The 23,916-nt window shown below is 38.9% G+C and overlaps 1 protein-coding gene across 1 annotated transcript in view; it reads right to left on the bottom strand.

Annotated features, from left to right (window-relative positions):
- The window catches only part of ATP10B (ATPase phospholipid transporting 10B (putative)), a 78,980-nt gene that overhangs the window by 30,045 nt on the left and 25,019 nt on the right, over positions 1 to 23,916 (bottom strand). Inside the window, exons 7-22 of the mRNA XM_053991483.1 lie at positions 21,985 to 22,112; positions 20,605 to 20,857; positions 19,451 to 19,686; positions 15,355 to 15,534; positions 14,209 to 14,794; positions 13,594 to 13,700; positions 12,801 to 12,927; positions 11,113 to 11,297; positions 8,706 to 9,018; positions 7,479 to 7,555; positions 6,815 to 6,940; positions 5,521 to 5,721; positions 4,858 to 4,938; positions 4,658 to 4,762; positions 4,039 to 4,226; positions 959 to 1,445 (exon numbers count right to left, since the gene is read on the bottom strand). Coding sequence (XP_053847458.1) covers positions 959 to 1,445; positions 4,039 to 4,226; positions 4,658 to 4,762; positions 4,858 to 4,938; positions 5,521 to 5,721; positions 6,815 to 6,940; positions 7,479 to 7,555; positions 8,706 to 9,018; positions 11,113 to 11,297; positions 12,801 to 12,927; positions 13,594 to 13,700; positions 14,209 to 14,794; positions 15,355 to 15,534; positions 19,451 to 19,686; positions 20,605 to 20,857; positions 21,985 to 22,112 — 3,380 coding nt within the window. The remainder of the gene's footprint in view (positions 1 to 958; positions 1,446 to 4,038; positions 4,227 to 4,657; positions 4,763 to 4,857; positions 4,939 to 5,520; positions 5,722 to 6,814; positions 6,941 to 7,478; positions 7,556 to 8,705; positions 9,019 to 11,112; positions 11,298 to 12,800; positions 12,928 to 13,593; positions 13,701 to 14,208; positions 14,795 to 15,354; positions 15,535 to 19,450; positions 19,687 to 20,604; positions 20,858 to 21,984; positions 22,113 to 23,916) is intronic.

Below are 23,916 nucleotides of genomic sequence, written 5' to 3'. Positions count from 1 at the left end.
TCCATTATTGAGATCCATCAACTAATGAATGTGACCCACTGTGTGGAGGAGCATGATTGATACTTGACTGAATGCAGCAGCACCACGTAACAATATAGGGAACTGAAATAAGAAACTGAATTTCTAGAAGAAAAATCAGGGACAACTTAAGAATTCTAGGACATAAATCTTTGAATGTGACTTGTTATATCTGTCTACTTTTGTAGGTATGAAGAAATAGACTCCTCTTACCACTGAGTTTTCTTGGCAGTTCACATAGTTCAGTATTTGTATTCTTCATCTTTATAAGCTCATTTGTCCTTTTCTTAACAATATCAGGTCAAACTGCCATCTGCATAAAAATCCTAAGCTTACTCTTCAGGGAATACAGCCTGTAGAGCTGATATTGTTGTACGTGTAAAGTACATATAACCTGGAGTGTTCTCTAATGCCTCTCCATTGCTGTTCTGCAAGTATTTTTAGTATCTGCAGGTAGTAATTTTTCATGCAGAATTATAATTTTTAAGTTACTAAGCCCTTTTTAAGACTTTGATAGTAAAAATCTAGAGTGGGATGCATTGCTTTGACTTGGTTTAATAAAGCATGGATTCTCTTTCTATTAACTCAACAGCATAATAACAACAACATTGAAACTTCACGAGTATTCCCTATTAATATGATACAAAAATATCTGTTGAAAGAAAGCAATTGTGCAATTCTCAGCAACTGCATGATGCTCATGAAATGTTCCTGTGACATGACCAAACCAGGAAGATCCAAAAGTCATGTACTGATAAACCCAGACAATGATGCATTCAGCTAAAGTTGCATATTGGAGTTGCTATTGCACTACTCCAGTTGCTTCTCTCTCCATTTCTAGTGAGCATAATGGCTAAGCATAACATTTTTATTTTCCCTGTTGAGTCCTTCTCCACATGGGCTGTGGGTTCCATTTCTGAACATTTCTTCAGAGTGTCACTGAACTCAGTGACCGCCGGTGGCTTCCGTAATTAAAGTTTTTGAGATAGTCTTTAGTCAGTTTGCCACCATCCTGCCCAGGAGCTGTTTCCCTGCTGGCTACAAGGGGTTGATGGCCAGAGGAAGGCCCTGCTGAAGAATCAGTAGCAGCAGATTCTTCCTCTGCCCACCTGTTGAAGAAGTAATAGCCTTCCTCATGTGTCCTTCTCCCAAGAGGGTTAGAGGCAGAAACTCCCTGGTTTTCTGTGTCCCTGGGAGACAGGGCTGCTGCTGAGTGTAGAAACGGTGACACACATAAGTGGCTGATGCTTTGGTCAAGGTCATCATTAGATGCAGGTGATGCCACAGGTGCACTAGAAGTAGCTTCTTTTCTTGATCTTAGTTTCTGGATTTCAAGATCCTGTTGCTCCTTAGGAAGTTTATCTACTTGCTGTGCTTTCAGAACAAGAGATGCTCCAAGGGTTCCTCGTAGAACGAAAATAAAGAACCTGATGAAGGAGGAAGGGAATGGATTTTTTTACCAGTGGGCTCATTCCATAATCTACATCACATATCCCAAATACAGGTACTAATTTTCCATTGCTCTACAGACATTTGGTAGACACCTTATACTTGGCAGATGAAAGTTGACTCCTGAATCTGAACACAACATGTTAATATATATTTAGCTTGACCTGTATAGAGTCAACTATATGTATATATTATCATTTTTTTTAGTATTTATAACTACTTGTTTGCTGAACAGTGAAGAAAAATAGAAAAAAATCTCAAGAGAGGCAATATTTGAAAATATGGAAGCTGCATTTATACTGCTAAAACAAGCTAAAGAAGAGATCTTAATTTGTCAGATAAGAGAAAACCAGAAGTTAAAAACATCAGCTTTTGGATTTTTCAGAAAGCAGCAACAAAATGTCCTACCTGCCCTTTGCAGGACAGAGAGACTGCATACATCCTTTCTCTATGTCATGTCAGCTTTGTGTGAAAATCAAAGTCTCTTTCAAAGCATCTTTTTATTAGGATTTGACCTTTACATAGGTGGCTTCAACATGTATTTTAAAACAAACATGAGTACTCTGTGAAACTGCATTTAGAAAGGTGCCTTCCTCACATCCTGCTGCTCAATGTATGTGTATAAACAAGATTTAGAAGATTAAACAGGCTAACAAGTACAGAAAGGGCTTTTAAGGCAATGGAATTCTTGGGCTTGCAGGAGTGGATAAAGTTTATTTGCTGTGGCTGTGCTCAGGCTGGTCAGTCCCAAGAGAATCTCAGGTCTGGTCAGGAATTTAAGAGCATGGGAGAGCCCAAGACTTTCTGCGTAGATCTGCTGTGGATCACAATGTCCTATGTCTTTCCCCTCAGCTTGTTTTCTGTATCTTTTGTGCAAGATCCAGGTAAAGCAGACAGGATGACAGAGAAGGAATGGGAAACTGTGTCCTCTGTCCTGTAAACTACTCCCACTTGCTCCTGCCCTTCCCACAGCCCTGCAGGGTGTGAGGCCAGGCAGGGCACAGGCCAAGCTCCCCCCGAGTGCTGCAGCTCAAACAAAAGGCAGTATTGAGGGGAAGATCCCAGGAGAGCAATTATTTTTAAAAAACCTGTAAGAGGGAAGCCAGAACCTCAAGACACCAAGTGTGAAGATAGGGAGCAGGCAGCACCATGGACCATGGAATGGAAGTTAAAATTTAGTGCATTTTAGCAAAGGGTGGTTTCACCACTGCTGTGATCTGCTGGCACAGCTCAGCTGTAGTAGAAACAGGTCCTGGATATTCTGCAGATGAAGGACTGTGCAGAAAATAATCTGGAGTACCAATACGAAGGAACAGCAGTTGTCCAGATTTGAAGATATGGATATATAACCCTTAAGCTCAGTAACCTGCTGAGGCAGCAAGGATCTTAAGTGTGCTAAATTCCCAAGATGGAGGCACGAGCTCTCTAACCATGTGTTTGATGCAGCTCTCAGCAGAAAGCTCAGGGTCAAAAATGACACTGTGAATGAGGGCTGATAGGAAAACGAAAGTCACACAGGAGCAAAACAGACTGGAAATGGATGCCCTGCCTAGAAGACACGAGACCTTACTGAATTGTGTTGTTTATTCTGATCTGAACTTGTATTATATAACAGAAAAATCACAAGAGCATCTCAAGTCAAATGGGAAAATAATAATAGTTTGAAGAAAACCACCATCTACTCTTGAAAAGTTCCTTTTCAGTCAAAGTTAAGGCTCAGATTCTAATGCCTTAAAGCACTTAAAAAATCAGATACTAAAAATATTGTCCTGAATTTTGTAATACTAGTGTGCTGCATTACTTCATGGGAATTAGGATGAGAAGGAAACTAGCAAGATAGTCAAACAAATCCATTTCTTTCAATATCCAAGCAAATAACAAATAAATATTTGAAACAAATGTTGCAACTCAAAACATACCTGCATTAACAATTAGTAATGTATTGAACACCAAAAGTTCCCATATGTATATGGGAACAGAATAATTCTGTTTTTTAAACCATTTTTTCAGCAACACATCACAATAACTATCCCTCTCCAAATATTATCCAGTCTCAATTAAAGTTATCTTTAACATATCTGATTTTTTGCAGTACAAAGTTAAACTAAAATTTTGGATGCAATGAATGTTTTCATATAGAAATGCTCTTAAATTCAGCTTAGTAATGCATCATAATGTAGTTAAAATCAATAATATATTTAGTAACTCTCAGATATATAGGAATATTTCAAAGATTTGCTTATAATCATGATCTGCTCAACAACATTGTGGTTATGACAGTGAACAATTATGTAGCAGATCTGTACTGGTAAATTTTGATGTACCCCAAAAAGAAAGGTTTTCCTGATGGGAAAAGTAGAAGATACATAGTGACTGATCTAGGGTTATACAACTGAATAAATTAATGGTTCATGAACTGGAAGCTTGAACTCAGGCATCTGACTTCCACACTGATCCATTATCCCTGTGCAGCACGTGTCTGACACATCACATATCTGTACACATCAGAATTGTTTCTTCACTCACATGTCTGCAAACCCACAAAAGGAAAACAGAGGAAAACATTCAAACCTTGGTAGGAGTGCGATGACAGGGGTGATGAGGCACAATAAATAGAAGATGGGGTCTTTGAGCTGTCTCTCCATGATCCAGTAGGGGTTGGTGGGAGGGCTGCAGAGCAGGCAGGTAGCGTTGTAGATGATGGAGAAGATGAGGTATAAAGCCACACTGCAGATCATCGTCACCAGCTGCAGCATGGTCTGCAAGCACAAGAGATGCCAGTGAGACCCTGACTGGGTGTGAGACACGAGGAGAAAAAGACACCTGGAAAGAATGCATCTAACAGTGCATTTTACTGAAGTCTGCAGTATGAGAAATAGCCAGAAATTAATTTAGAAAACAGCAGTGAATATAGTTCTCCAAGTAACACTTCCTTATATATGGAGGTATGCAAATATTTTGTATTGTCCTGTCCAAAGGCATGATAAAAACAAATTCTATCACTATGCACATGAAGGTATTAACCCGGGGCTAATAAGAAATTCTGTCACTTTGTGAAATCTTAGTGTACCTGTTACTTTTTGTGACCCAGAATTCAGGTAAATGAATCTGAATGAGAATTCTATTTCTACACAAGATGCAAAGTTCACAGAAAAACCAGTGCTGTCTACAGGACAAGTCAAACACATACCCATGATTTCATTTCTAGAGCCTGGTGCAAGAGAATGGTCAGGAGGGAGATGGTGTTGATGGGGTTTCCAAAGGAAAACACATCTATGTCGGAGTCTTTGTACATCTACAAAACAGGCAGAGAGACTGTGGTGAACCCTGACTAATCAGAACTTCTAAGGAGGACAGGAGAGGGAGAATATTAATAAGCCTGTTACTTACCAAATAGGGGACAAAGAAGCAAACGAGGCTTTGATAGAAGGCATCCAACATTGTAATAATAAAAGTTGACAAGTTGTATATCTGCAGGAGTTTATAGATAACAGACATTATGATGGGATATACGTCTCTAGCCTGTCCTGCAAACACAATTGCTCTCTTTCTTCCATTCAGACTACTAATTACTGTTAACTGGTCTCCTTCCATGAATAAATACTCCTGAGCAGCTGATTAAACCAAAGGCTTATCTCTAAACAGGCATTTTTAAGTTGAGATATACCTTAGGAATATTACCAAGTCAACCAAGAATATTAAAAGCTGAATTTTGCCAAAGTTGCATCCCTTCACAAGGGATCTTATTCCTCAAATTCTTTATCCAAACTCTTTCTAGCATTATAAAATTGATCAAAAATCCTTTCTTCTAATGCAACCCTTTTTTTGTGCCATTTCAATTTGACTATTTGTCATATTTAAACTTATCTAGTGACCTATGGTGTCACAGTTCCCATGGAGCGGAATGCATTACTGGAGAGACAGAAGATTGGGCTCCTGTTGTTTCAACATTCCAAGTAAGTCTAAACTCTTTTCTTCCTTCCCTCGTTCCTAAACAAAAAGTCCTGTGGTCCTTGGGATTATCAAGCAGTTTTTTCAGCAATCATGACATACCTCTGAATTTTGTCCATTCTTGTACAGCTCAGGCAGACGTAGGAGCGTTTCTGCAGAAACATCTTTGTCAAGGGCTCCAAAGAGCAGGGGGGGCACTGAGGTGAAGAAGAGGTTGAAAAAAATCATCTGCCAGTAATCTAGCATGGTGCTGCCTGAGAAGCCACAGAAGAACTGGTACCAGAAGAGCAGGTTGACATAGCACTGGGGAGAAGCACAGACAAACACATAGCTCCACCTGTGGCATTTATTGAGACACTGGTCATTAACAGAGCCTCCTAAGAGGACAGGATTTTGGTTAAAGGCACTGCACTTCATTCCATAAAGCAATATACCTTAAGGGTGATCCACTGTGATACAACTTTTTGAAAGCCATTATGGTTCTTTGAGAACATACCAGAGAATAATTAAGTAAACTGTGCACAACCCTGAGCACCAGATTTTAGAATCCTTTTGGAATCTCGTTGTCCATGTGGAATCAAAGGCATGCTGCTCCCTAATGCTACGGGGGAGATTAAAGAACAGCAGCATCCTAGTCTGGAGAACTATTTCACGTTGCAAATAAATAGCCTTTGATCCTAAAAGCATGTCCAGTCAAAAAAAGCAAAGTGTTCACTTCCACTACAAATTTTAACAGTAATAAGAAATAATCCTTATTGAAAATTATTTAAAACTTCACAAAAACCCATATACCTTGAATTCTAGGTGAAAAGCCTTTCATGATCAGAACGTATTTAATGTCAAATGGACTTGTTTTCCCAGTCTTGTAGAAACTGAATTACTTCATTTTTCCACTTTATATCATACTTCAATGCATAGATCATTTGCATATACATTAAATTTTTAATAAAAATTACAGTTATGAATGCATCATTACTTGCAAGTGGTTCCTATAAAAATTCAGAGGTTTCACAGGCAGGCAATTCTTAGTACACACTCATCTACATTAGAGTGCTAATAATCTGATCTCCCTTATGCAAATTTTATTTTGAGGCTCATGGGTATTATTAATAAAGTTTCTTGTGCTACCATATAAAGTTACTAAGCCTTGAGTCCTTTTTCCCTTTGGAATAATGTTATTTCAAAATATATTTAGAGCCTGTATTTTTCTCAATGCTCTATGCAGCACCTTGCTAAGAAGGAAAGGGCATACTATAAGCTTACAAAGTGAAGAAACACGAACTGTAGCTTCATAAAAAGTAAGAGTATAACCTCCAAAAACAAACAACCAAGAAAACCCTCAGACCTGGAATTAATCTTTGTTAGGATGAAAACTTCATTATTTTAATCATCTTACCACATTTTTGTAGAAAAAGTAAATCACCATCTTTGCCAGACGAGCATAGCACCAATGTCCATGGACAAGAAGGAGCTTTTTGAGATGCTTAAATCGGGATATTGCAAAGTCACTGGCCATCACAGCCTTTGGGAAAAGGAATAGGAGATTTACAATATGTCCTTTTCACACGCTATGTCATGAAATTTGAACACAGACATTGAAATAATTTCCTACTGTTGAATATTGTAGAAGAAACAAACCAACAAACTAACCCGCAAGAACATAGTTAGAACTTTCTATCGCTGCAGAACTCTCCATTCAAGGAGAATAAGGAAAGGGGATGTGTGGGAAAGGATTCAGGGCAGAAGACAGTGGAAGAGAATCCACAAAACCTGGAAACTTGGAAATGCAGCAGCTGAGAAGATTCAGAAACCAGATGCTCACCTAACACTGGGCAGACATCTGCTAATTTTCCAGTCTCACGAGCAAACACAGATTTGTTCTCACATGATAATTTTTTGGCTCAAAATGCTCTTTATTTTGTGGCTGGACCCATAATTACAAACTGCATATAAATTTATATGTGTGTTTTTAAGATGACACTTGAGAATCTAGGGCTGCTATGAAATTTATTGGGCCTCAAGGGACTACCTGACAAAAGAGAAAGAAACTGGGACAATACCTGCATGCCTTCTTGGCCAGATATTCCAATTCCAACATCAGCTGCTTGGATCATACTTACGTCGTTTGCACCATCCCCTAGAGTGGGAAAACAGGAGGGAACAATAACAATGCAAGAGAGGGTGCCTCCGTCAGAAGAAGGAAATAATCTCAGCTATGCTGATTATTTCAAATATTCTGTACTACGATGAATCTTGGTCAAGGGAACTGATGCGTGGCATCAAGCATGACATCAAGGCTCTGGTCTTGGTCTCCCTCCTTCCCAGGAGACCTGGCTCCACCAGGGCAAAATCCAGCATTGGGACCAGCTGGGTGGTGACACAGCAACCCCAACACCATTTACACCAGCATCATTTTGTGTTTCTGCTTGGCCAAATCCATATCCTCAGGAACGTGTTTTGCAACACCCTATTTCACTGAATTCTCTGAATCTATGACAAATTTGATTGCAGATGACACGTAGCAAGCCAGTTTCAAGAATTATTTTGCTCATTTCAACTTGCAGTAATATGTTAAATGTGTAACCAAATTTCCAGGGAAAGAACAGCCATGCTTATTGCTTGCCGTGTGGATATTGTAAATTAGGTTAGCTGGTAAAGTAAATGAAGCAGAAGGCTTTAGTTTGAACTGTAAGGCAAAGTAATATTTCAAAAATACAATAGACTCTTTGCTTTTTGTTTTGTCCACAGAAGTGTATTTGTTTAGTTTGGAGTCATCTACATCAATTTATCAAGGATTTTAGTGGCATAACTTACCAAAAGTGTGGAAGAAAACTCAAAGCATTTCACAATATTTGGAGGTAAAAGGCAAATGAGTCAGTGCTTAATACCACTCTGGAGATAATTCTGTTTTCACCAGGGAAAATCTGACAGGAAAAGGGCTTTATGAAAAGATAAAATAGTGACTAATCATGAGTGATTTCCAGGCCCAAAACAAGGACATTTTGGAGGTAATATGTATGTATGTTTGTACTGATGTGCATGAAAGGCACTGCTGGGAGATTCTGAATTTGGAGTGCCTTCATCTTGTTTAAAGGGAGGCAGATTTGCTGAGTGAAAGCCGAAGCAGGACTTTTATATGGGTTTTGATCAGGAAAGATGAATCAATGCTGTTTCCTCACTGCATCTACCTGAGGCACAAAAATCTGCCCCGTACAATATATTGCACACATTTCTCTTCAAGAAAGAACCTGCTTCCCCTGTCTCTGTGAGATGCAGAGTGGAGGTACCTATGGAGAGGGTCATGGCTTTCAGCTGCCTCCGGACGAGCTTGACCACCATGCTCTTCTGCAGAGGGGTGGAGCAGCAGCAGAGCACGGAGCGGCAGTGCCGCGCCAGCTCCAGGAACTTCTCCTCCAGCCCTCCCTGGAAGATGATGTTCAGCGTCCGCCCATCGATCACCAGCCCAAACTCGGGGCTGGGGGCGTCAGAGACTGAGAAAGACGTTGGGATGATGCCAAAAAGTTTCCTCTGCGGTTTGTTGTACTCATAATTCTTCTTCACCTCTTCCAGGGTTAAATTCAAGAGAGATTCACAAGTTTCCTGTGAGAAAACAGACGTGGTTTTAGAAATAGTTATCTCCATCTCCCTTTACAGCACAGCACCTTGCCAAATGTATGTTTGTATAATCATGCCAGTGGGTTTAAGCCTATCAGATAAACATTAAGGGAAATTTACTGAGAACTGCACTGATTCATCTGATTGGAGATTATTTCAATATGACACCATCCAATCCCTCAGTGAAAACACTGTACATTTTATCAGCCAGTTAACTGAGGTAAGGATTTATTCTAAAAGAAAATATAATAATCTTTACATCAGGAAGGCATGTGTGCATTTATGCTGGGAGTTCAGAAATGAAAAAGAAAATATTTTCTTTTAAGGGTATTGAAAAATCTAGTTCTGATATGAATGATGTGAGATATTGCGGCATTGACTTCCACAAAAAATAAACTGTGGTAAGAGAAACAAGAGGTCTACATTGTCAAATTACCCAGTAACTTTCAGAGTTAGGCCTTTTCTAAGTCACATATCAGGCATGTGTGACAATTAGAAATAAAACTTCATATTTTCAAGCACTGTGCCTCAAACACAATGCCCTTCTGTCTTAGCAAATCTGCTTCATGTTGGATCAAGTCCCCTCTTAGTTGCCAACAACTGGAATTGACTTAGTACTAGATAGAAACAGATTTAAGGGGAAAACTCTCACCTCTCCCATCCAGATCTCCTAAATTGGCACATCACTATCAGAGAAAATCCAAAATGATATCAAAGTTATTTTACTCCCTCTTAGTACTCAAAGTCCTCCTTCTGTGGCATGGCCCTGAATATCTGAGGAGCTAATCACTCCTCTTTCTGCCTTTTCTGTCAGCTTTATTGAGTGATGATTCAGTTCTATAGTGTTATTTTCACTTTATGTAGCATAAGGTACATGTGTAGGATGTTTGCAAGATTTAAATTACACTTAAGTGGGAGGTTCTGGAATCAAATGTACCTCTGACATCTAATAAAAACCTGCACCTAGCATGAACACTTAAAACCCCTAAAATATTGAAGAAACGTCATCTTTCTGTGAACAAACCAAAAACAGTAGTGGAAATTCCTGGTTTGCCTTGACTTGCCTTTTGAAACAAATCCACCAAGCTACCTAATTTTGTTGCATCTTCTTGGAAGATATTTCATTTTCAGTGTTTGAATAATCTGCTGGGCTCAGGGGTAAGGAGAGGCCCTTCCCACTGACACCACTTCAAGACCTAACTTTGGCAAAATTAACAGGTTAAATGCTTTGTATATATTACTTGTGTCCCTCACTGCTGCTATTGGGAGCCTCTTTCAGAAGTCTGTCTTTGGTTTAATTTTGAAAGTGAGGGAACTAAATCTTATTGTGGAGAAACACCAGTGTCCCCTGACCCACGGGGATTCCCAAAGTCCCCATGTGTATGCAGATTGCTTCTGAGCCTGATCCAGGGCACAGAGGCTGCTGTGGGTAAGTGCCCATGCTGGCATTTCTGGGAGCCAGGGTGGTCCTGCCTGTAGCATCTCTGCTCTGGCACAAGCCACCATCTAATTTCCATCCTAAATGTATTCATTCTGCTTCCCGTTAAAGCAGATATGTGTTTCAAATGAAATTACACCTTGGAATGTTTTCTGTGCCAGATTCCATATCATCTTTGCATGTTTCTCTATTTCCATGACATTGAAAGAGACAGATATTTGCACAGGATTTCTTCTCGTTTGGAGAGCTACTAGCTGCAGACAAAAGCAGTTGGAAAGTAGGCCATGTCACTGCTCCATGCAACTGCCTACCATAAGGAAAACAGTATTTACTTAATCCTCACAATAGCTTTATTGAGAAAAGCAAGCTTGCATTGGTAACCCTGGTTCTCTGGGGAGAAAAGCTGAGACAACCCAGATGGGTAACTTGTCTGGCCACACAGGGAAGCCCTGCCTGCCCTCCACAGCCTAGTGCCAGCCCTTGGAAGAGCTGAACTTACTGTGCCTCTTGCTCCTAATGCTGTTTGGGGTTTTTTGACTGTTCTTTGTTAAGTGAGGTCTAAAGCAACGGAATGCCAAACTGCAAGACACAAAGAAAAGGCAAGATAGCAAATTCTGTGAATTTTGTCTTTCTTTACTCACCTTATTTGCAGTGTTAATGGTGAAGACAGTGTCCTTCTGGTTCAGAAGTTTACAGGAGTATGCAATGTTAACTGCTGTCTCCTGTTTGTCTCCTGTCAACACCCAAATTTTTATCCCAGCTTCTCGAAGAGACACAATAGTGTCAGGTACTCCATCTTGCAGGCGATCTTCAATCCCTGTTGCTCCTGGGAAAACAGGAAAAGAAGATAAATAATTTTCTTTTTCTTAAAAATCAAGTTGCTATTTTCTTGTTTAAAAAAAGCTCTTTGCTTTCCAGTCATGCTCCTGAACTTATTGAGAATTGAACCAAGGTTTTGTCCAACAGATAAACATGCAGGCACATGATCTGCATTTGGATTAAGGTCTGAATGTGTCAGCAATCAAGTTCTGTCTCTTCATTTTGCTCATTGCAAGAACAATGCATTTAATTTCTTCCTAATAATCCAAAATGACAATATGCTGGCAGAGGAATCACAGCATATGAATTTTAAAAATACTGCATTAAGTCCCATCAAAGCAACCAGAAAAGATGAACTTTGACTGTTTAAATGGATGCTGTCCCTGTTGTCAAGTCAGATGCTTCAGCCATCAAAGGCAGAAGAAACAGTACAGTACGTTTTCTTTTTGAGCATGCACAAACTTAGAAGCAGATGCCAACATTCATCCTGATGATATTGGGAAATGACCATCTGAATGTTACAATACTCCTTATCCCTTCCACTAGAGGTCAGTTTGAAGATGCTGTAACTGCATCATACTGTACATTAAAGATAGGTATTGATTTAGGCTAAGGGAACACTTTTTGCAAATTAAAGTGTGAAAGCAAATAGAGCCTTAGTAATTGGCAAAGGTAACAGACTCTGACAAGATCTACATTACCTCTTATGTGGTCTGCTTATGGCATTTATCATTATTACTCTAACTTTTTAAATCACTGTAGAGCTTATGAGAAGCCATAATGCAAGCTATTGCTTGCAATTGAAGAAATTCAACAAAGCATGGGCACAAATTGCAGTCAGAGAAAAATGAGACTGAGACAACTCCAAAAATCAGTCATAAAGCACAAAATGTTTGCAAACAAAATAGAACAGAAAGAACTGAAGTGCTCCATAATTTAACAGAATGATGTTTTTAGATATGACGGTGATGAATGATGCAGAAATGTCAATCAATGTAAGTTTTAATGCTAAACATCTTTTTACAAAGTGCACAAAGCAAGCACAACAATGCAACAACAGCAGGAACTCAGTAGTGAAACACCTACATGTTTAAGTTATTGGATTTTATAATACAGTTCAATTACCAAAATTCCCTCAGAATTTGTGCTCAAAACTGAAGTTAATTTATAGTATTTTATAGGTTTATCTAAGGATATGGATGCACGATTGAATTGTGGGAGCCTCATTATCTACTGTGTCAGCTGAGCCACAGTAACAGCTGATGTGCATGTTCTTTGCTCAGGGCACACAATAGCTTCAGTACACTTTTTCAAAGTTACTGCTGCCCAAAATGCATGACAACTTGTATAGACACTGCCATTGGATTTTATCTCCCTAACCTGGAGATTTCCAAACCACAGAGGAAGTATTTTAGATAAATGAGTATAAGCTGTTGTCTGCCATACTGCCAAGACTATCACAGGAGAGCAAGTGATACTTCACGCAATGACAATTCTTATTTTTAGCTACCCAGCAGGGTGAGTTTGGTCTCCAGATGCTGTGCTGTCTCTATTAACAGCTCCTCTCTGTTCTCAATTGCAGCTTCTGCCTCCCGACGAAAATTGGCCCATTTTTGAAAGTCATCTTCATTCAAGACCTGCATAACACAACTTAAACTGTTTATTTGAAATTTAAATAAGAGAAAAGAGAAATTTAAATAACATTCTGGATCACAGAGACTTAACTCCTATCCAAACTGGTAAAGTACTTTGCCATCTTTAAAATAACAGACTTTTCCAAGAGAAAACTGCAAGAACAAGTAGTTTGAACAAATGACCTACAGCTGAGACTCAAGAATATGACGTAGAGAAACTCTTGCTTAGCTGAGAGCACAGTGCCTGAGGGCTGATCTACATTTCTCCAGAGCTTGAATATGATCTCTTTGTTGCACATTGACAACTTCTGTATGAAAGTATGACACTGAAATTCACTAATTCAGGCTGAGAGCAAGATTTTTGAAAGCTGAATGCCAAGCAAAAGAGAAAAAGGTTGGCTGCTCTGCAGACTCTGTTTCTTGCTTGGAAGCACTGTAGAGTAGGTCAGCTGGAGTTACTACAGAAGAAACAGAAATAAATGTTTTGAGACTGACTAAAAATCCCTCATTTGGTCACATTGAGGAAAAAGAGGAAAAAAAGACTCCAGACAAGGCAAATAGAGGGACAAAGAGATGGGCTATATCTGGCTGGTTGTCTGAAGGAGAATCATAACCACCATATTTTTCTAGCAATTCTATTGACATGTATGGAACCTGGTGCTCTCCCACCTTCTTAGCTATGCACAGAGTTCGGAGTCCATCATGGGCATAGTAGTCCAGATGCTTCTGTGTTCTTTCTTTTATTCTTTTCAGTCTCTTGTCTGAGCTAATGTCACCTGTGAAACACAAAGAAAAGATCCCATATTTTAAGTACAGATAATTTTCGATCAAATGGCCTAAGATTTAAAAAGAGTGGGCATTGGAGAAAAGGATTCCATTTTAATGCTACATTCTTGAAAAGCTCAAAAGTATTGCCTGTGCAGAAGCTGAAATCTTGCTAAAAACTCCTGTTTCCTTTAAGATAACTTTACTTGTGGATTTTATTAATATTACAGCACTGTTGCTGACAACCTGAAAAAGAACGGTCAGGCCCTTATGACAGTATTATTGCAGAGTACACAATCCCCTTGGGTTAGTATTATCAGTGAATTTTAATTATCCCATTCCCTATTCTAAGCACTTCTGAAGTTGAATAAATATCTCAGTTCTGACCTGCAAGGATAATACTAGAGAAAGCTTATTCTTTCTTTATATTCCTAATATCTAGATATAATATTTCATGCAGAAAAGACTACAGCATACATTATTAGGAGACACAACAGAAAAAGCTCCCTGGCTAATTACCTTTGGTGGAGTTGTCCAGCAGGTCCATTACTACAGAGTCAGCACCTTTTGTGTAGACAACAATCTCCTTGGTTAGAGGGTGTCTCACCACTACAGACATCCTTTTCCTGACTGAGTCAAATCCCAGGGTGTAGAGGATATCAAAGGTCAGGAGCGTGCCCTGTGGCAGCTGCACAGTGACCTGTTCGGGCGTCCGGGACACAAGGATGAAGCCGTAGGCCTGGGCAGCATAGACCAGAGCTGCCTCATCTGGGCTCTCAGCCTCGTAACAAAAGTCTGTTGGCAGAGAAGTGTTGGTTGCAGACCTAAAAACCTCATCCAAGGAAGCGGTGCCAATCTCTGTGCTGCCCTTGTCCTGGAGTTCCTGGCCTCCACTGCTGGCAGAGCCGTTGTTTTCATTGTCACAACTCTCCAGCGCAGCAAGAGGCTCCTCGGTGTTCTTTGCACTGAAGCTGGCACCAAGTTGTGAGCTAGACTGAGATGATGAAAAAGATTGACTAAGGCTTGCTAATTTTAGTCTTTGAAATATCTGATGAATCTTCTCCAGGGTGATTCCTGAAGGTTTCATTGGTGGTGGGATTGTGACCTAGAAATATTAGAAAAGTGAAGGTTAAAAATAAATAAATGTGAACTTCAAGACCCTTCTCAAAACCTCTCTCTACTTTTCTGCATCTAAATGACAATAGTAATAACTGCAACTTCCCCTTTTCCCCTCTTCTGCCATTTAACTGTGGTGGAAGGATTCGATAGAGAAATCATATGTGAGTTGGCATCCAAATTTAATGGTGATTTGTATCTCTGCCTCTGAAGCAAAGATGTAATGAAGCCCTTGTAGTTCTGTCAATTGCCTGGCAGATCAGAGAAAACCCAGTGTATTCAACAAGTATCTTACAGCATATATAACACAAAATCTAAAAGAAAACATGCTGATCCTGTGGTAGCCTTAGCTATTCATCAAACATAAGAAGACAAGCTAGGAAGAAATACACAGGCATGGAAGCAGTAGATATTACAGAAAATGTAAAGGAACTAGAGTATAACTCTCAAACAAACCATTTTTCACCACTTCAGTTTTCACTGGACACTACTCTATGTTGTTAAATGGAAGCATGATCCATTTTCCTCATGTATTTAAAGTTAGATTACCCTTTGTCTTGGCGCAGTAGCTGTGGAGACCAGAACTGTATTGCAAATGGCAAGAGCAAGAAAAAAGTCAGTAAAGGATGTGGAAGTCTTCATATGTATAAAAGGAGAAAAACTTTCAGTCTGGAGGGCAGCTTCTCTCACTTGCCTCAGCAGCCTGCTATCAGGAGTCACATCCTTTTCCTGGAAGAGAAATTACTTGGTGAGGATTATTTTTCATTTACCCTTGTCCTCAAGGAATAACTGGCAATTTCATAGACTTCTTGAATTTAGACGTAGAAAATGCCTTTTGTACTTAACACCTATGGAAAAAGATGTCTTTCAAAAAGCTGCATAACTAGATAATTAGAAGGAAATGCATCTTCAAAAGGAAGATGATCTCAGAATTTTATTTCTTTTGAGATCTACTAAAAATCAGAAAAATCTATACTATATCCTTTAACTTAGAAACTGATGACTCCTGAATTAAAGGGCATTCCAGAAGAATGTATACTTGGGTTCTCCCAGTTCAGTGAGGAAGCTGATAGTTATTTCAACAGAGAACATTTTGTGCTTATGGTTTAGTTACAACAGTATCACTTTTTGTTTCTAGAGCAGTTTCATTTTTGACCCAGAAAGAGAAGTGCTCTCAAACTTTTCTTCTTCAGTTTTTGCAATAAATAAATGAACAAGTAAATACATACCTACATATTTACTTGTCCTGGAAATGTTTCTGTAATTTTACTACCACCCTCTGTCTAATCAAACATAAATTTTCAAGCCAAACAACTTAACAATGTCAGTTCCCTACAATTTAATTTGATGTAGAGCTATGGGAGTATTACTTTTAATAGAAATTTCATGTTAGCAGAATCTGGTTTGGATTAAATTCAGCCCATGTTTAAGAAGGAATTCCAAATTTAAAAGATGTCTTCCCATGAACCAACAGTTTTGCATGCCTTCTTTAAGGAACTGCCAAAGTTATTTAGCTGCTTTCTAGCTCACCTCAGCTATTACCCTCACCCCATTCCATCTGGCACAGTTTTCACAAGTTCTGTAAACATGGAACAGAAGTCACTCATGCACCTTTCTGGCTGTGCTGAGCCAAATGTTACACTCCATCTCCTGCTTGCTAAAGTGACAAGCAGTTCTTAAATAATCTTAATAGTTGCAAATGAATTTACTGCTCATTTTGCAGCTCAACCGAAATCCAGAGCTGGAACAAGGCTTTGCACTTCTCTGCTGCAGAGAGCTCTGGTTCTTGTGGCTCAGTATTTTAATGTGTTTTTACTTCACATACAGGGACGTGTTTGCAGTATTGATGCAGTCCTTTCTCTAACAAACAAAAAGATACTAATGATAAGCCTGATTTTTTAGTTATCTTCTCAGGTCTCCTAAAAAGACTCAGAGGTTGAAAAGTTAAAGCTGCTGATTTTAAGAAACCATTTCACAATATTGCACTGCAGCAGTTTGTGGGTGACGGGACTGTGCCAATACCATGCTTTGTACACAGAACAATCCCAAATAGCTTAACAGGACAATTCCAAAGAAGAACACATATGTGCAGATGCAACTGTCCAAACAGTTATGTCAAACACTTATGTTGGGAATTCTATGAAATTTGAAACATGAAAGATTAGAATCTTACCAACACCTTGCACAATTTTTCATCCAATTTCTTCATGCATTGCCACGATTAGAATGAACATCACAAACACCAAATTATTACATGTGTATCTCATCTCTCCTATCTGTCATCATCCCACTCAATTTGTTTCTAATCTATATCCTCAATGTTTGCTGCAAGTTCTTGTCAAAAAGGACAATGAACTACTGGGCATTTCACTTCAGCAGGTTTCTGAACTAAAAAATTTCCTCTGGAAAAATCAAAAATTGACAGGCTAATTGTGGCCTCAGAGACAGGTTTTAAAAACAAAACAATATAAAAAAAATCAATATTTATCAGAACAATTTTTCTCATCTTCTTTTCACATTAAATGAAAACAGTGCTGACCTGAATTTTCAGCCTGAACATATATTAAAAAACCCTAATCAAGCAAAGAAGAAAACTGAATAAAACAGCACTAATGATGATCATTTAAATTTGCCACCTTTTCAATGTTAACAATTTTGTCAGTGAAAATGCTGATATAAAATGGCTAGTGCCATTCAGTTTTAAGGTTTAAGATTTCTTCATTAACTTGATAGCATTTCTTCTTGATGGCATGAAAACCTGATGACCACAGGACAATGAAAATCTTTGTTAAATGTTTCTAATACCAAGGCACTACTTATTTGAACTATTAAATCTAGAAGGAAATGTACTGTCACTCTCTTAATTAATAAGAACTCCTAAAGGTAGAGAGAGTAAATGCTAATTTTCTATCATGTTCCATTGTTGAAAGATGGCTTTTTCTTACAAACTTCTGTCTGCTGGCATACACACAGGTCTACAAACACACTCTGTATACCAGGAGTACTCAGGATGCTGCAGATTTGTAGCAGAGTAAAAATGCATCAGATGAGGTGATGCAAGTTCCAAAAGGCAGGAACTATAGAGACACCAAAAATTTATTATTCCTATTTTATTAATAGGGAATTGGCTCAGGTGGCAAAGGATAGTGCTATGTCTCATTTAAAGGTCATACAGGGCAGGCTCTGTGCAATATCTAAATGTCTCTATTTTTACAACATCTTCACAATTGTCATAGGGCATTAAAACAATTTGTCCAGATAGAGTGACACCTATGAGAGCTAAGGCTGGTTATTTCCAAAACAGCAGCTTAATGTTCTTTACAAAAGAGGCATTTGATACTAGTTCCTCAGACATTGCTGTACAGTGAATTAAAAAAAATGTTCATTTCTAGAAGAAAAAGAAATAAACAGTAAAAAATGTAATTGGAAAATATACTAGCAAGAAATTTCTTTATCATCCTTCAATAGTCATGACCTAAAAGAAGTTCTCAGAAGTCATGGCTCGTGGGTTGTCAAGAATCCATGGAGATGTTCTCAGCAACTCGTGAGGTTTGGGCTGGAAAATACCAGGATAACAACTTACAGAATTCCCATATTCCAAGAACAGTAGGAGTTCTGAGTGGTACTTACTACATGACAGCAGAATTGAATAACTAGGATCTTATAGCAACCTCAGCAAATAAAGTTCTGAGAATTCTACATTTATTAGACTATTGTTTTTTAATAAAAAAATTTGGATGGGTTTTCCAGGCCTTTAATTTTAATTGGAATTCTAATTTTGAAAGTGTATGACCTTTTATTGTTCACCAAAACCTTATCTGAAACTTTCAAGAGGAGCAGAACAGCTAAAAGACTTTCAAGAGGAGCAGAACAGCCTGACTTTAATTAGGCTGTGTGTGAATTTGGGAAGCTTCAGACCTAAATTGCAACAGATCCTGCTCCCCTCTGACTGCAGCCTGCATGCTCCAGTCAAGGATTCTGATTCTTTGTCTCCCCCTTCCCTCTCTTAGCTCCAGCAAGGCTTGGATTTCTCTATCTGCTGGCTTTCTGTGGCTGTTGTTGCATTAATCGAAGGGATGGGACCATGATCAGCCTAAGAATGATTTATTGCTTAGATAACATCAGTCTCAAAGGCCATGAGATTTATAAGACAGCAAGCAGTTGGCCATAGTCTAAGATGGTCACAAGTTCTTTGTTGAAGACAGTAGATAACTTTCTAATCCAAGGGACAATCGCCACAGAGTATGCTTTGTTTTTCTGACCTGTCACCTTTACTTCTTTCTACTGCAATGTGGATACTTTTGTCCAAGAAGGTCTTATTACATGTACACACATATGTCTCTATTACAACATCTAAACTCTTAGCTTATTCTATTACAATCACATTACTACACTATAAAACCCTTCATCATCTTATCTAATACAGTTTCTTACTCAAGGCATATTCTATAGAAACATCAGTTTGTGATTTTTCTCTTCAGAGTCTGTGTACCTTCCCTTCACATCAATCTAGACTTCTAAGTCTGCGAATCAAATCCTCTTGAGTCTGTAAAGATTTCTATCTTTCTGATTCCCGCAGCTTTGCATCACAAAAGCAAGAGAAGGGGTAACTTGGAAGGTGTTGGCTCAGGCTGCTGGTACTCACAATGGGGCTGCTGAACGCCACCTGGGACTGGCTGCTGTCGCGTCGACCGACTGACCTGCTCCTGGTGTGCCCCTGAGAACGCGCCCGGTCGCTCTGGCACCTCCTCAAGGGCCTCATGGTGCTGTGCTTGTAGGTGGCTGGTCTCTCAAGATTCATGGGAGGAAGAGTGAAGTGCTGAAGCTTTGCAAAATCCTCATTGTCTAAATCTAACTCTTTCTGTGTTTTCAGTCGCCTGTCTGTAAAAGAAAAATGAAACCTTGCCTCTGATTCTGGTTCTTTTTTTTTTTTTTCATTGTTTGGGAGGAATTCCTTGATCAGTTAAAAAACCTGAAACAAACTAAACCAAAGCCAAAACATTTCAAAAGCCATCACCAGAAAAATTTCATTGCCCACTGTCCAGCACTTTCTGGCAATTGCCACTATTATTATTGCAAGAAAATAAAAATGTGTTTTCAAAGTGATCAGTCACTTTTATGGGCTTCTCTTAATGTTTTGTCTCTTCAGCTGCTTTTTGCAGTTGGAACAGGAGAGTGAAATATGGTAATTCACAAATCTGCTAATGTTTTCAGTCACAGAACACAAACATCTTTTTGGCAGCTGCTTGCCAGCTTAACAGGATCCTTTCCACCACACAGAGCATGAAAGTAATGACGAAGAAGGGGCCTGAGTCAACACCATGAATTCAGAGCACCGAGTGCCAGGATCCTTCAGATCCGGACTGCAGCCAGGATCCACTCCAGGAAAAGAGTACCTGTGTTTTTCATATCACACAGAAGTGTACGTTTACAGAGTCACAGAAATAATTACTTTTGGACCCACTCATTTTAATTATTAACTAGTATCAGTTTGTGAGCTTATAAAAGGTTGTCCGGTGTTCATTTAGAAATAAAAGGGGAAGTGCTCTCTTTGAATGCAGGGCAGATCCTGGAGGTGCCTGCAGAGGGATCTGGAAAACCTTTCGCATCTGACTTCTGAATCATTCAAAACACCTTCATTTTTGTGAATCTCTGTAAGAGCAGTCCCTCACAGAAAAGTGATTATTCCACAAAACTCTACATTCAATCAGAAGGCTCAGTATGTTTAGGTATTAATATTTAAATTAATGACATTTAATTGCTTGGACTAAAAAAGCAAGTATAAAGCAAGTCTCTCACCATTTTCCTGATGGGAAAACTCAATTCCATCAACAGTACAGCGTCGGAATACCATTTTGTTTTCTGTTAGTGTCCCAGTTTTGTCTGAGAAGATATACTGGATTTGACCAAGGTCTTCAGTAATAGTGAGAGCACGGCACTGGATGGGCAAATCTGCTTCTTCATCATACAGGTCAATGTCATTGTGAATTAAGAAGACTTGGCCCAGTTTGACCAACTCAATTGACACATAAAGAGATACGGGGATTAAAATCTGAAAGAGAGTTTAAATCCTCAGTGAGGGGTGAGATAAATTTCACTGCTTTCTACCAGCAATATTCTGGCACAGGTATACTAATGATTTCCAAAGAACAGTTCCTCCTAGAGACATATTTTAGGGCTGATGAATAATAACTCAGGGGTGAAAAGAAATCCTGTACACAATAGCAATGGAGAAACAGAGATAAGTTGCAAACTTAAAACTAAACTCCTAGAGTACTAAATTCAAAGCTGGGTCTTTCAGAGGATGCCCTTACAAAGCACATTTTCTGGACATAGGATCAAGCTTGTTCTTACCCTTCTGAAACTCTGAAAGGATGGACTAGCACAGACTCTTAGTGCAGAAAAGTTTTACAAACCATTACTTTGCACACAACACTTATCACTCACAAGTTCCTTGCCCTGAAATAATAATGAATTCTTAAGATGCACAAATATTCTGTTTCAGTAATGAAGAATAATCCTCCAAGGAATCTCTGAGCAGCTCTGAAAGTTATATTCAGATTTTGTTAATACTAAAGAAATTCTGTCCACTTAAATCTCAGCAGTGACATCAAGAAATCTGTAAAGTAAATGTAATTTTTCTCCTCACCCAATAAAATATTCTTTCCCAATTAGACTTAACCGCACTCAGCTCTACAAGTATCCTACTCCTAATTTAGCTTCTTTCCTAGACCACATGAACCATACCTAGTTATTATTCCCCACTGGCAGATTGGCAATTTTTGTTTCACTGTTTTTCTGAGATGTTAAGTGGCCTTCTTATTTTGGAATTCTGGATATAGGCAGAAAAAAAAGCTGGCATTTGGATGTAAATATCTTCTTTATTACATCTGCTAGATATTCTGAGTTAAAGATATTATATATGTGTTTCCTGTCTATATCCTTGTGGGGTTTCAATAGCAAAAAAAAAATGCAGTTAGAAAGCACAAAAAAAAAAAAAAAGGAAAAAAGAAACATTATTTTGCACTTGGCTGATTTGAAATACTCCTAGCAATATTTTAAAATAGGATTAAGAAGGCACTGCACAGCTATTAATTGATATTAATTGTTCATTAGTGAAAATACTCAATTTTGAGTAGCTTCTTCCTTTAAGGTAACAGAGAGGTTTTTGTCTTTTACCTGCAACAGGATTATCATTGTCAGGAACATGTAGAAACCGGCAAGAACGGGAGCCACAAAATTGCCATTCCAATCTGGGACATCATAAGGTGGATGCTCCCAAAAGTTTCCTGTCCAAATGCTATGCCCTGTAGGAGTGAGATACAAGACTGAAATAGTCTGGGCAGTGGAGTGAGTGACAAAGCTTCTGAAATGTGCAGATATGGACTGCTCTGCTAACAGAACAGAGAAATTTCCAAAACAGTGCTCCCCAAGCAATGCTGCAAATCTTTTGGAGAATTCAAAGCACTTGCAGAGCTCTGTAGCACATGCACATAATTGATGTGCTAGTGAGAAATAAGTATTCAGGGATATTTTCATTCACCTCTGCTTCATCAGGTGTTTCCCATGGCTCTTAGCTCTGCACAGATATTTTCTCATTCTGTGTTTCCCCACTGGAAGACTCCATCTCTATCACCTATCCATAAAAATCCTCAGTGCTGAAGACTCTCCTCTCACAGAAATAAACCTCATAACCTTTGTATATAGACAAACTAAAATATTTCTTATTCTCTCTGACCATTCTTGATTTCAATCTGTCTTTGCTAAGAGTTGACAAATCCCCTAAATTCAGTCTAGGCAACTCATCTTTACGTTCCTTCAATTAAATCATATCTCCAACTGCTTCTTCCTCCGTGTTTTAAATACCAGTAGATATCATTGCACTGCTAAAATAAAGCCTCTGTTCCAGGACTTAACAACATCCCATCACAATGGTTTTACCACTTTCCATACTGTCCTTATTGAAATAAACTTTTGTCAAGGAGGTTACTAAATTTGCAGCACCAGAAGCTTCCCAGTGAGCTAAGGCAAACAACCTGGTTTCCCTCATTGCATCATTTGTCCAGATGCCAAAAACCTCTATCAGTCCAGCTCAAATAAAACTTCCATTAGCACCAGTTAACGGAGCAGTTGTTTTGCAGCATCTGCCTACTAAAATGCTGCCGATAACATTCAAATTATTTCAGCAATGCTCTTTGGCTGCTTCAGCCCACAGTCACATCTGAACAAGGACAACTCTGTTCTTCAAGGCACTTCTTACCCCAATTTATAACTGTGTGCAAGAACAATCCTTATAACTGATCCACAAGTGATACTTTTTCCTAGAAACCTACATTCAGACAAGGCTGCCAAGCAAGAACTCATTATAGAGCCTCTGGACATTTTAGATGGCTGAAAGGTAATGGACTTTTTACTCTTTTATGTGTTTCATTTAGACTGTGAATATTTTTTTTAACCTGAGCAGATAAATTATTTGTAAATGCTGTTTTTTTTTATCTGAGATTTCTTTTAACGTTAAATTGAAGGACTTTATTACTCAAAAGCCCCTACACACCAGACAAGGCAAGTCTCTAAATCCACATGACAGCAGCCAGAGAACAAGGAAAATAAAACCTCTTCCTCACACAGAGCTCAGTTGTGAAACTAAAATCCCATTTTGGTGCCAAAAGTCCCACTGTAACATGAAGCAGTAATACTAAAAAAGTAATCAAGTCAGTTCAGTTGTTCTGTTTTGGATGGTCCTTACTTCCCATGGCATTACACCTGATGCTGACTGGTGTGCCACATCACATACCTCCAGGGCATGCCCAGGAAAACTTGATTTGACTGTCACTTAATCAGAGAAGTAGCACTAAACAAGTTGTCACTGAAACAAAATCCATTAAAAGAAAAAGGGGCTCATGGGAGCCCCTGTTATCTCCTTAAGGCATTGCCCCATTCAAAAGTCAGTATACTTAAAATTTGGTCCTTTGCTCCAAATTATGAGATCCTGTTAATTCTGGCCTGCCTGGGACAGATTCCAGTCAGAGCTGGAAGGCAAGCAGGTGCTTGCATGCAGTGAAAATGATCTTTTTGAGATTACCAATCCAATAAACTCCAGTCAGTTAACAA

This window comes from Vidua macroura, chromosome 15, assembly GCF_024509145.1.
Source record: "Vidua macroura isolate BioBank_ID:100142 chromosome 15, ASM2450914v1, whole genome shotgun sequence".
Lineage (NCBI taxonomy): Eukaryota > Metazoa > Chordata > Aves > Passeriformes > Viduidae > Vidua > Vidua macroura.
Note: the sequence above shows the minus strand (reverse complement) of the source record. Positions and strands in the feature narration are given on the sequence as shown.